Source organism: Sceloporus undulatus, chromosome 2, assembly GCF_019175285.1.
Source record: "Sceloporus undulatus isolate JIND9_A2432 ecotype Alabama chromosome 2, SceUnd_v1.1, whole genome shotgun sequence".
Lineage (NCBI taxonomy): Eukaryota > Metazoa > Chordata > Lepidosauria > Squamata > Phrynosomatidae > Sceloporus > Sceloporus undulatus.
This window is the reverse complement of record NC_056523.1, coordinates 273,703,377-273,715,076: the sequence shown is the minus strand read 5'-3', so window position 1 is coordinate 273,715,076 and position 11,700 is coordinate 273,703,377. Positions and strand designations below refer to the sequence as shown.

The 11,700-nt window shown below is 37.8% G+C and overlaps 1 protein-coding gene across 1 annotated transcript in view; it reads right to left on the bottom strand.

Moving 5' to 3' along the window:
- Positions 1–89: 89 nt before the first annotated feature.
- Positions 90–11,700, bottom strand: part of LOC121922304 — a 65,686-nt gene continuing 54,075 nt past the window's right edge. Inside the window, exons 8-12 of the mRNA XM_042451547.1 lie at positions 10,071–10,228; positions 8,677–8,719; positions 2,937–3,123; positions 2,323–2,458; positions 90–227 (exon numbers count right to left, since the gene is read on the bottom strand). Coding sequence (XP_042307481.1) covers positions 128–227; positions 2,323–2,458; positions 2,937–3,123; positions 8,677–8,719; positions 10,071–10,228 — 624 coding nt within the window. The 3' untranslated portion in view covers positions 90–127. The remainder of the gene's footprint in view (positions 228–2,322; positions 2,459–2,936; positions 3,124–8,676; positions 8,720–10,070; positions 10,229–11,700) is intronic.

Sequence of the window (11,700 nt, the reverse complement as noted above, 5' to 3'; positions counted from 1 at the left end):
AATTGTGTGGCCTGTAACCCGTAGGAGATATGCCATTGTCAAATGTTGCTAAATTATATTTCCATAAAGGCATTGTCTGTACCAGTGCTCCTGCTTTGAAATTTAACACAGGAGACTAGGCCACCCTTCACATCCTGGTCTCCTCCAGTGGCCGGTTCATGAAGTCTTGAATGGCCTTGTTTAATGGCAACCACTTACTGGCAGAGGCTCTCAGTGCATTAATCCATCTGGAAGAGAAGAAAAGGCAAGACACTATATTAACAATGTTTGTGTAACTGTAAGATAAACAGAGCTTAGAGAATGTGTTTTCAGTACAACATATGAATAGTCATGTCACACTGAGTGTGATTCCAGTCAGTGTGACAGTCATCTTTGACGTTTGTCATAGTTTTACCTGATGTGAACCGCTTTGATCTCAAGGAAAAGTGGTATATAAACAAACAGTTTATTATTTATCATTATCTTTGCAAAGTTTTAAAATATCTTTAGTAGGAATGTACATGTAGCCCTGGTTTTCAACAGAACTCATCAGTGTGTGTGTGTGTAAGCTGCTATATTGCATTCTACAAATCCTTACACTTTGATACACTTTGAATCAGGATTCTTTTTTTCTTTTTTAAGCATGATTCTGAAAGCATTTTGTGGGTCAGGATGAAGAATGTGTTACTTGGACTGTAAATCCTATAAACTCAGCAGTGCCTATAATGAGGAATAATGGGTGCTGCAGCCATGTCATATTTCTAGAACCATATGTTTCCTATCCCTGTTCTAGAGGATGCATTCAGAACATAGGATAATAGTCAACATAAGTCTTACTCAGATATGTAAATTTCAATATTCAACAGCATGCAGTGAGAGGGCATGTACATGAGTGACACACTAGCTCCACCTCCTTCATCTTCATCTCTGTTTTGTTTGTCTTGTTATATTATGTTTGAAGTAGAGAGGCTCTCCTACTTGTGAGAAGTCCATAAGTAGAAGAGGATCTTTCCTTCAGGCATCTGTCCTCAACATAAGAGTGATGAGAACAGGGATAGAGCCAGCATGCTACTGTATAGCTTCCTTTCCCCTCTGTGTTAGAAAGTGGGATTTTAACATGTGAACACAGAAAGAGAGAGACATCTCAAAAGCCAATGAAAGATGTCTGGTGATTTGAATGTTTTTATACTTGACAGATACCAGGCTTGGCTGCAAGTCACCAAGGCCTGGAAAATGTATGAAAGCTGAGGCAAGCCAAGCCAAGTCCCCCTCCAACACAAAGTCTTTTTTTTTTTTGTAAGTCTGTGATACATCCAAATGTGCAAATGAATATTCACCTTGCCAAAAAACCATTTGCACAGTTGTTCTATCTCAAAATAGTGTGTTGAATCCTATAGACTTCATCATATGATGGTTAAATCAGTAGTACCACAAACTGAAACTTTTTAAAAAAGGAATTTATCCCCATTATAGCATTTACAAAGTAATTTACTGCCATTGCTCATTGTAAACTTGCTTGTTTTTTAAAAATTTCTTTTTGTTACCTTTTGAAAAAGATAGAATTTATAATGGCATAAAACTCGGAAAATTCCTGACAAAATGGGTCTAAAAATGCTGTGTCACAGTTGCTTTAAAAGAAGCTAGGAAGTATTACCCATTGCTCCAGTCAAATCACTTTATTTTGCCTCATCCCACTAGTTTTGAAATGAGACTATGTTCTGTCCTTGTTATCCCATCCTCTAATGCATTACAGGTATCTACATTACTTGTTATGTTGTATATCCAAGCTCTTAAAGGAATGTACATTTAGTCATTACTAACCTAAGGCCTACTGAATTCACAGCTAAGCTTGAATCCAGTCCATTGTGTTGACCTTGTGATTTGTAAATTCTCTTGCATTTTTATTTATGTTTCTATAGATTTTTTAGTTTCCTAAAAGCTTTCTTAGGATTCCAGGATTTTATAAAGGCAGAATTCACATTTGTACCCACCTGCTCTTCTATGTGACCTGAAAGCCACCACTTTCAAACAAAAAGCTTCAAAAGAAGACTCTAGTGTAAAAGGGCTAAATTAGAATGTATCAGCAAATTTGATTCTTTTGGTTTCAGACTCAAATTTATCTTGCACTATAGGCATTAAGATGTTTCTAATTGAGCCCTTAACTTTCAGAGCATATTTTATTTTTACTAGAAGGCAGTCACCAAAACAATGACTCCAAGCTCACAGCACTTTCTGCTTTGGTTTGATCTGATCTACAGCTGGTGAAAGGTGTGAATACAGATGGGTAGAAACAGATGAGGCATTTCAAAAAAGGAACACTGTAAAAAGATATGAACAACTTACCGTTTGTTTTCATTTAAACTTTCTGCACACAAATAGAATGTTTTAAACTCCTCAGAAGGTGGTTTCACTTCAATCACAGACCTTCTGGAGCCAAGGGCCTGCTCACTCACAGTGTATCCCTGCAAGTAAATCCCACCTAAAGGAAGAAAGGAAGGTCAGTCATCGTTCAGTGGCAGAGGACTTACTATGCATAAAGATGGCTCTATGTTCAATATCTGCTGTTTGACTCAAGATGGAAGTGCTGGGAAAGATTCTGAAGGATTAGTCCTTTGGCTTAGTGTAATTTATGTCTGGTTCATAAACACTCTCCCCCAAGCTATAGAGCCTAGGATTCTACAAAATGTTGTCATGGCAATAAAAGAAGAATTGTAGTGTTATAAATGTCTAGTGTGAAGGAGCCCCAAGTCACAACTGGCCCACCCACAACTTAATTGACTGACTAAACTGAGGGAAGTCAGAGGTTGAGGTTGTTCATTATATAAAAAGCCTCTTATTTTGACCCATTAATTCTGGCACTTACCAATGTTTCCCACTTTACATTACTGGATCTTTTATGTTAAGTGGGGAAAAATGACTTTTAACCAAAGGAAAAAACAAAAAGGCCTACCACTTACCAAGGGCATGTGTAGAGCGTATGCTGGCATAAAAATATAAACAGCCATCTTTCAAGATGCAGTAGTGTTGAACCCACATGTCCTTGTTTTTGTCCAGCTGGTGAAGAAGCCCCAGGCACTCGGGGTTTTTGATAGCAAGTGGTGGAAGGCTGGTATTGTGCATGGTCACATCTACCCACACGTGGTTCTGTATGTTTGGGTTAGAAAAAAGATAATTTTTTTTCTCCACTGTTAAAAATAATAAGCCACACAGATGTTCTTAAACATATCATGGCCATTATTCTGTTAGTGGCATACACAGGTATAAATTAACCTTATGCTTGTGCTGTGGAGGTTGATATTTTCCTCCTCTCTCTGCAGTGACCAAAGCCCCACCTTCTGACCTATTCACATTTATAGGAGAGTTGTGGGAGGGGGAGTGCAGAAGCATCTGGCTATGTCCCTGTAGCTAGATGCAAAAGGATTAAATCAGTGGCACCACAAAAATCCGCCAAAGATCAGGATCATCAAGACACCTCTATAGTTGAGCTCCATGATGAACAAATCAGAAGTGTCCTAGATTTTAACTATCTTATTATTTGCTTAATGTGGTCATGTTTTTTTCTCCTTTTTTCTCCATTATATGTCAATGCAATGCTTTAAACAATGTTATAAAATTTCATTTATTATTTCATCATTGCCCTCATGGTAGTCACACCACTAACTCTTCAGCTGGTGTTGTTATTATACACTGCATTCTGTGTTTTACTGGTTTGTAAAAACATACATGCAAGTATGCAAAATTCATAATGACCTATCTGCTAGTCTTCAGCCTTCTCCCCCCTACACCAAATAAAATAAAATAAAATAAAATAAAATAAAGCCAGTCTCATGGTGCCTAGGAAAGGACAACTTTATTCCCTCCCTCCCTCATTAAATTTATACCCCACCTTTCTCCCATCAAGAGATTGAAGTCCACCTGCAAACTTAAAAATAGAAGATCACTCTTGCAGCAGCCTGATATGACCACTTGCAAAACGTTTTTGAAATTAGGCCATGGGCTGCAAGAAATCAGTCCTGGGGCCACAGATTGCCTATCTCTGCTCTAGTCTATGAAAGTTTAATCCAAATGAAGGGAACCTTTTTTCAGGTGGAGGACTGAGTTCATTTTCAGAGAAGTCACTGAGGGCTGCATTCCAATGGTGGGCAGGGGTAAAGGCAAGAAAATGAGGCCCAAAGGACCAGCATGTTTTAACAGCTGTTTGTGTTCGTAACAAAGTCTTAGAAGGTATTTTGAACTTTTGGAACAGGGGAAAAAAAGAGACAAAAGCTGAGAGACCACAAAATAGGAAGAGGTCTTCTAGGGAACCACAGAAGGCTGGCCTGGGACCCCAGAGGGACTGTATTTGGCCTCAGAGCCTGAGGTTTTCCACCCTGATTTAATCCACAATAGTTATGCTTCTTCCTTAAAGTGCTACAAGACTCTACGTTGTTCCCTCATTAAGTGTTATTGGATTTTCCAGTCATGGATAATTTGGTACAAGTGCAAAACATGACTCAGCATATCAGAGGAAAGATTCTTGTCATGATTCTTTCTATGGTGAAAAACTTGGATGGCCCCTTCATTGCAAACAGTCAGGCAGACTACTACTAGCAGTAGTCCCTTTTGTGCTTTCATCAGACAATGTTTAGGCATATGGGCATTGCCAGCTACTTATTTCAATCTGGATTGATGATGATGATGATGATGATGATGATGATGATGATGATGAATACTAAATCCAGATAGAAAATAAGTGGCTGGCAGTACCCATGTGCTGAAACATTGTTCAAATTGGGGCACAAGAGGGTCACAAATAGTCCTAATGAATTCTTAGAAAGAACAGAGCTCCTTGCAACACCTATACAAAATCGGACAAACACATCAGATGAAGAGCTTGTGTCTCATCTGACATCCTTGACGACCCAAATATTTCTCCATGAAATGGAAGATGTGAGAGTACCTCCATGGCTGACAATGTAGAGCAGGTCTAAAAACAGTAACAAAACTCTTGAGAGTTAAAACAAGTTGCCATCTCACGGGGAATACATAGAAAGGATAGATTGCTCTGATGACTAAGATATAAACCATGTTGTTTCAATCCATTCTTTCACATCTAAAGGAATTCTGGCCTACAGTGTCAAGCTAATGTGCTTGTTTATCTACAAAATTTGTAGGCAATATAGGAACATATGTCTTTGCTCATCTAAAGTCCCTGGAGAGAAGCCTTACAATATTGAATGTGCCCTAGATAATCTGTTTTCTTTTAAATTATATTTCTAGGATTTCTGATGAGCCTGTGAAGAGGCAATGCTTCAGGAAATACTGTTAGCTGAATTTACAACACCCCCCCCCGCTATGAACTAAGTACTGCAATAATATGTAAGAAAGAGTTGATAAGACACACAGCACATTTATGGAACACACACATTAGGATGATATAGTGGCCACATATAAAGATCACAATAAGCAATTGTTTGCGTGAAGCACAATGGGTGCTTAACTTATACTGCAGACGACCAAACAAACCATGGTTTGTTTTCACAATTTTTGCTTTGTCTCCCTCCTATTCCCATTTATCCATGTCTGTTTCAGGATGGGCAATAGTGGGGAAACCCCAAGGACAAGCCAGAGATCATGAGCCAACAATAAACTCTGGATTCATTAACAAACTATGGTGTGTTAGTAGAGGCAGCCTTGCACATCACAACAAACGAATAAGGCCACATCTATGCATGTGGTCATTGTCCATGCTTCAGGGAAGAACTTGCTTATTATTCTAAAAATTTTTTGATAGCTCACAAAACAAATAAGGATTGCAAATTGTGCACTAATTGCTCTATTCAATTTTTAAAGGAGAAAATGGAAAGCAAAATTACTGGTGAAATCAGTTATGTAATTATATTTCTATCTGTTCACATAAAAGGAAATGAAAAAGCAGTGTTTTATAGATAATGTGACAAGAAATAGTAATCATCCATCACAAGAATTTGTTTTTCAGGAAGCAGAAATTGCTAAGAGGCTGAAATAGCATATAATCATATTTCCTGACAAATAAACCTTTCTCTGTACTGCTCTTAATGTTACTTAACTTATTTTCAAATCTTCCATAGACTTTATATTTGTCCACTTGAAGTTTTTGGTTTTATGTAGAATCTGCTATATAATTTGGCAAATGTATTTACATTTTAGTAGCATTTAGTCAGTGTTATGAACTTTTTTGTTACTAGTAACTATTAAAATCTAGTAGAACTAGTTGAGAAGAAAAGGCCATGCAAAATGTAAATTAAGAGGAAAGTATACATCTTTTTCTTTATTTCGGGGAAACAGTGAATTTATATAAATAATATAAACCCTCTGAATGAAAATAATGTATGTATTTTTTTTATTTACACAGGATTAGCAGAAATAAAACAACTAGACTAATATTCAATACCCAACAACCCTACAGTGGGTAAAGGTGGTTTCGTTCAATTTTTCTAGTCAAATTTAATATAAGAAAAGAGGAAGGCCAGCCCTGACCATTAGACAGACTGTGGGCAGCAGATTCCAGGGAGTAGCACTGAATGCTAAGCAGTGTACCCTCTACCCCATAAACTTGTTGTCCTTAGGTGTGGTGGTGAACCCTTTTCCATCAACAGTATTCAACTCTCTTACACTAGTTGGCTTTTGTACATGGAATGAAAGGAGATACCAGCATATGTTGAAGCAGGCTTGGAGAAGGGTGGACCAAGCCTGTCTGTGCAAGTCAAAACTAATTAGATTTTGAGAAATACAAAGTTTAAAAATGTGTGTACACACACACACACACACACACACACACACACACGCATTTCCAAAAAGGTAAGATTCAGAGCTTTCCTTTCCTTAGCTTGCCCTAGTGTCAAAATTCTGCTTGGCCTCCATGAGAGGTGTTCAGATAGCATTGTCAGACTGGAGAAACTGTGCTGTCACCACTTGCACAGCTTGATCTCTATGATTAATAGGTGAAGCAAGGTGAAAGCTATGTGACCCATAGTTTGCATGTAGGCCTTGCACGGGCCCTGGGCAGCTCTTAGCCCACTGAATCCTGATCCCCATGTTGGATGAAAAATGTGCCATTTGGTTGAAAAATAATTTTCAGGATACAGTTTTGCTGTTAAACACAGTTTCAAACCTTCTACTCTGAAACAATGAAACATGTTTCCCCAAACTATTCAGAAACTGCTAGAACATAATTTCAGGTTCCAGAAAAATTGTGGCAGTATGGCCCATGTAGAGTCAGGAATACCACTTCATAAGTCTGGAAACATAGACTCTTGTGTACGAAAGCTAATGGGAAAATACATCCAAGAGATAGGCATATAGGTCTTCATAAATGTCACCCCTTTTATCTTTGCTTTAAGAAAGTCAGAAAATTGCACAGCTTTTGAAGATTATTTGCAGTTCTGCATCTTCTACACAGAAAACAAATTTCTTGCAAATAAAACAACAATTCAGCATACAGAACAAGTTTCCTGTTGTTTTTGTTCAGGAAACCTTCACAGAAAGTGCACTTTTTTGCCTAAAATAAATTCCAGACTAAGCAGCTTCTCTCCTATCTAGGATTCTCCTCAAAACAATCCTATTATTCTCCTCAAGAAACCTGTTTTTCAGTCATTTCCCCCAATATTTCTAATAAACTTTCAATGCCTAACATTCAATAATTTTTAATATGGCACATGTGAATAGTTGTTTTGTTGTAGTAGACTAACATAGATATTATCTGGGGTTGGCTGTTCTTAGGCTCTTGGTATTCAGCTAAAATATGGCTTTCAGAGTGAATATGATTAAAAAAGAAAATAAATAATGTGCATAACACCATACTGTGGCTCACAGTGAATAGCAAGTGATAACTGTGTGATTGAAATGGTGATCAGAACATTGTTTTTGGCTCCTTTCCAAAAACTATGCTGCCATGGGCTGCAAACTATAGACAAATTTAATGTAGTCACCACATGCTCTTAGTTTACTGTGTGTACACACATAGGGTGGAGGACCAACATAAGACTCATTTCATTATCAGGTACCATATATACTTGTCCATAAGTCTAAAAATTTATGTCCAAAAATTGGCCCCAAAATCCCAGGTTGATTTATTTACAGGTCAGTATGGTAATGTGATAGCAGCTCTTTCAGCTTCCCCCAGGTGGTGAGGAGAGAGTCCTGGGTGATTAACTGTGGTTATACAAGCAAACAGAGTCCTTCTCCTGCGCACTGGCCACCATTGTCTGGGGAGTGAAGGCTGAAACAAAAGTTGAAATACTGAAGCAAAGAGCCTCAGTTAGAGTCCCTCTTGCCACGTGCACACACACACACACTGAAGGAGCCTCCAAGTTTTGTCAACTTATCCATGGGTCATGGCCAAATCCATAATTTTGGCCGCCAAACTTGCCTTCAACTTATACAAGAGGTTGACTTTTAGCCGAGTATATATGGTAGATTTGGGGGAGATAAATACATAAAGTCTCATAACATGTAAGATCCATTGTATAACCTGTTAAATTAAAACAGTAACAATGCCCATCTCATCTACCTAGTAACTCCTGAATTTAAATGAAAAATGGTCAGATTATTTTGTAGAAGGGGACATAAAGACTCCAACAAATTAAGTGATAAAGGAAGGAAAAACACTCAAGAAAATGTGCTACCATCACCACTCTCACCACTCCAGGCTGGCCTACTTCTGAAAACAAGTCTTACCTGATGAACAGGATGCACAGCTTTTTCCATAGCCTCTAGCCACCTATGGAAGAAAAAATAGACACAGTAAGGTTGTTGGCAGGAAAAAAGAATAGTATATTGGTTCTCATATATTTTAGAACAGATATGACAAGTACTAATGACCTGTATAACAATATTTGGCAGCAGAGCTGATCTTACCCTTAGACAGGCTCAGTATCACACTAAGTCAGATTGCTATTATGTCACTTTAACTGCTATGGCTGCCTCTTGTGAAATTCTGGGCTGTGTAGTTTAGTGAGGCCTAACAGCTCTCTGGTTGAGGGTTCTAAATGCCCCTTCCTAAACTGCAAATCCCCGGATTCAACAGGAGACAGCCATAGTAGTTAAAGTTGAATAATAGTGCTGTAACACAGAATTAATGCAGTTTGATACCACTTTAACTGTCCTAGCTACATCCTATGGAATCCTGGAATTTGTAGTTTTCAGTGGCACCAGAGGTCTCTGACAGAGAAGGTTAAATATCTCATAAAACTACAAATCACATAATTCCATAGCATTGATTCATGGCACTTGAAGTGGTGTGAAACTACACTATTTCTGCAGTGCAGATGCAGCTTTGGTGCCCCAATTGATCAGACCATTTTCAGGGACTCAGCCCACATTAGTCTAGTCTTGAGGGGCTGAAGCCTCCCAAATTCCAGGGCCAGGTTCAAGGTGAAGTGAATACCTCACAAAACAGATACTAACATCGCCACAACATTTAAAATATTAGCATGAAGTAATTCTTCTGCTTTCTAAGGACAGGCACACATACCCATACACAGGCAGATAAATTATTAGTGCCTGGAGGGGCACAGTTGAGTCCAAGTGCATTCATTGAATGGTTTTTTATTGTTGTTGTGTGTGATTTTTTTTTTAAATGAAGCCTGTTTTTTTTTTTAAAATGACACACACACACTTCCAATTAAAATACAAAGAGAAAGAACTGCATATATACAGAATATATTGGTAATTCATCACTATAGTCCTGGAATCAAGCATGCTGCTGGTTACCAGTTGATAGTAAAGAAGTGTAAGTGATGGCAAGCTGTATCCTACTTCTGGCCTTCCCAGAGGCATTTGGTTGTTGCTGTGAGAAAGAGGATGCTGCACTAGAGAGGATTTTGATCATGGGTCTTTTTATATTAAAAAACAAAGAAACCCACTCCAAGGTGGAACAAATGAAGAAAAATGCTTATATGAGCAGATCCTTGTGGAAAAGGAACATCAATATCAAATCCATCATCAATACTAGATGTAGCTAGTATCAGACTCATAGTTATGCAACTGACCTTAATATACAAGATACATTACACAAACGTTAAAAAAAAAAAAAAAGGAAAGGAAAAAATGAATCTGAGTAGATTATTTACCTCTTCATCTCTTGGTTTGATGTGGCACAGAAATAGAAAATCCTGTTTCCAGTCTGAGGAACACATTTAAATACAAAAGGTTTGCCAAGGCTGCTATCCATACCAATTTCAGCCCCTTCTAGCTTTGTCACTTCTAAAGGTCTGCATTTTCCTTCATCCTGCAACAAATAAAAAGCTTTGAGAAAAGCTTTGGAGAAAATTCATAGGGGCAGGGATTGGGAACACAAACACCTTTTACAAAATATCTACAAATTTAATTATAATTGCATAAACAAAGGTTGCAAATCCACTCCCATTTCCTAGGGACTAGCCATAATAGTTCTAAATCAACATGTACAGGATTCCAGCAAAAGGAGCTGATTTAATTCAAGTAACGTTTTTGATACTATCCCATTTAACAAAACTCCTTCTGCTCTATTTACTAATATGGTGTCAACATATGTTTGTGGAGAGGGTATGAGAACAGCACTGGAGATTAAGGAATATAAATTGAGATGGAGTCTATTATTCCAGATTAAATTGTCAAGAAAAAGGAATCAGACTATATTTATATATACTTAGATAGACAGTAGAAGTCTTACACTTCTATTTCTCCTGCCCTTTTCTGGACTCTTAATAGTTTTGTGTATAGCCTTTTCTTTTAGCACAGCTGGGACGGAGGAGGCTGAGAATGACCCACATTTCTTCTGATGCTCTGGCCAAATTCCTCCACCTCTGCCATTGCCACCACTATAGTATTTGCAGAGTTTACAACAGATGGTGGAAGAAAGAGCTGATAATAAAATGGTGTAATGATTCAGAGATGAGACATTATCATGCCTTCCATCTAGGCTAGCTTCACAAAGTTGGTTTGGTTTTATGATTGACAGTCTGCTGCAAAAAGGGAGGCTTGGTCGCTATGTTTTCATCTGAAATAATAAGACTGGCAGTGATGTTTCACAAAAATAGATTGTAATGGGAAATTAACCCTACAGAGTCAGAGTCCTCTCCAGCCTTCTGTGTAGCATTCGCAGGGGGGCTGTAGTGGGATGCCATGGAGGAGCCCACTTACAGAACCCCAGCCAAACACTTCTAAACCTTGACCCTACACATTGCATTTCTTTTTTAGAAATAAATTGTTACATGAAGAGCGTACAATTATAACCTTTCAGATGACGGTTTCTCCCATCAGTCACTTTGATATATACCTTCTAAGTATAAATTCTAGGGTTTGGCTAAGGAAACAACCTTCTGTTAGTAATTTGCATGCATTTCCATGCATGGGAGTTTCTCAAAAATGTTACGAAATAGGCAGAATAAAATGTTTATTCCAGTTTTAGCTCTAGTTTTTGCTCAGTAAACAAATGAACAAACAAACAAATATAATAATAGGTTTTTATGGTTAGATCTATTAAGACAATTGTCATTTCAGCAAATGAAAGCTGTTTCCAAAAGAATGATTCTGAAAATAGGAAATCCATGCTTTCATCAATACAGTATAATGGGTTTTTCTAGGTTTGTTGTTGTTGTTGTTGTTGTTGTTTATTGTCTAGTGGGCAATCACAAAGCAAAGCATGGTCAATGCTATGTTAAGGAAAAAGCAACATGGGATATACAGTATATGAAATAAAACATGTACAGTGGTACCCCG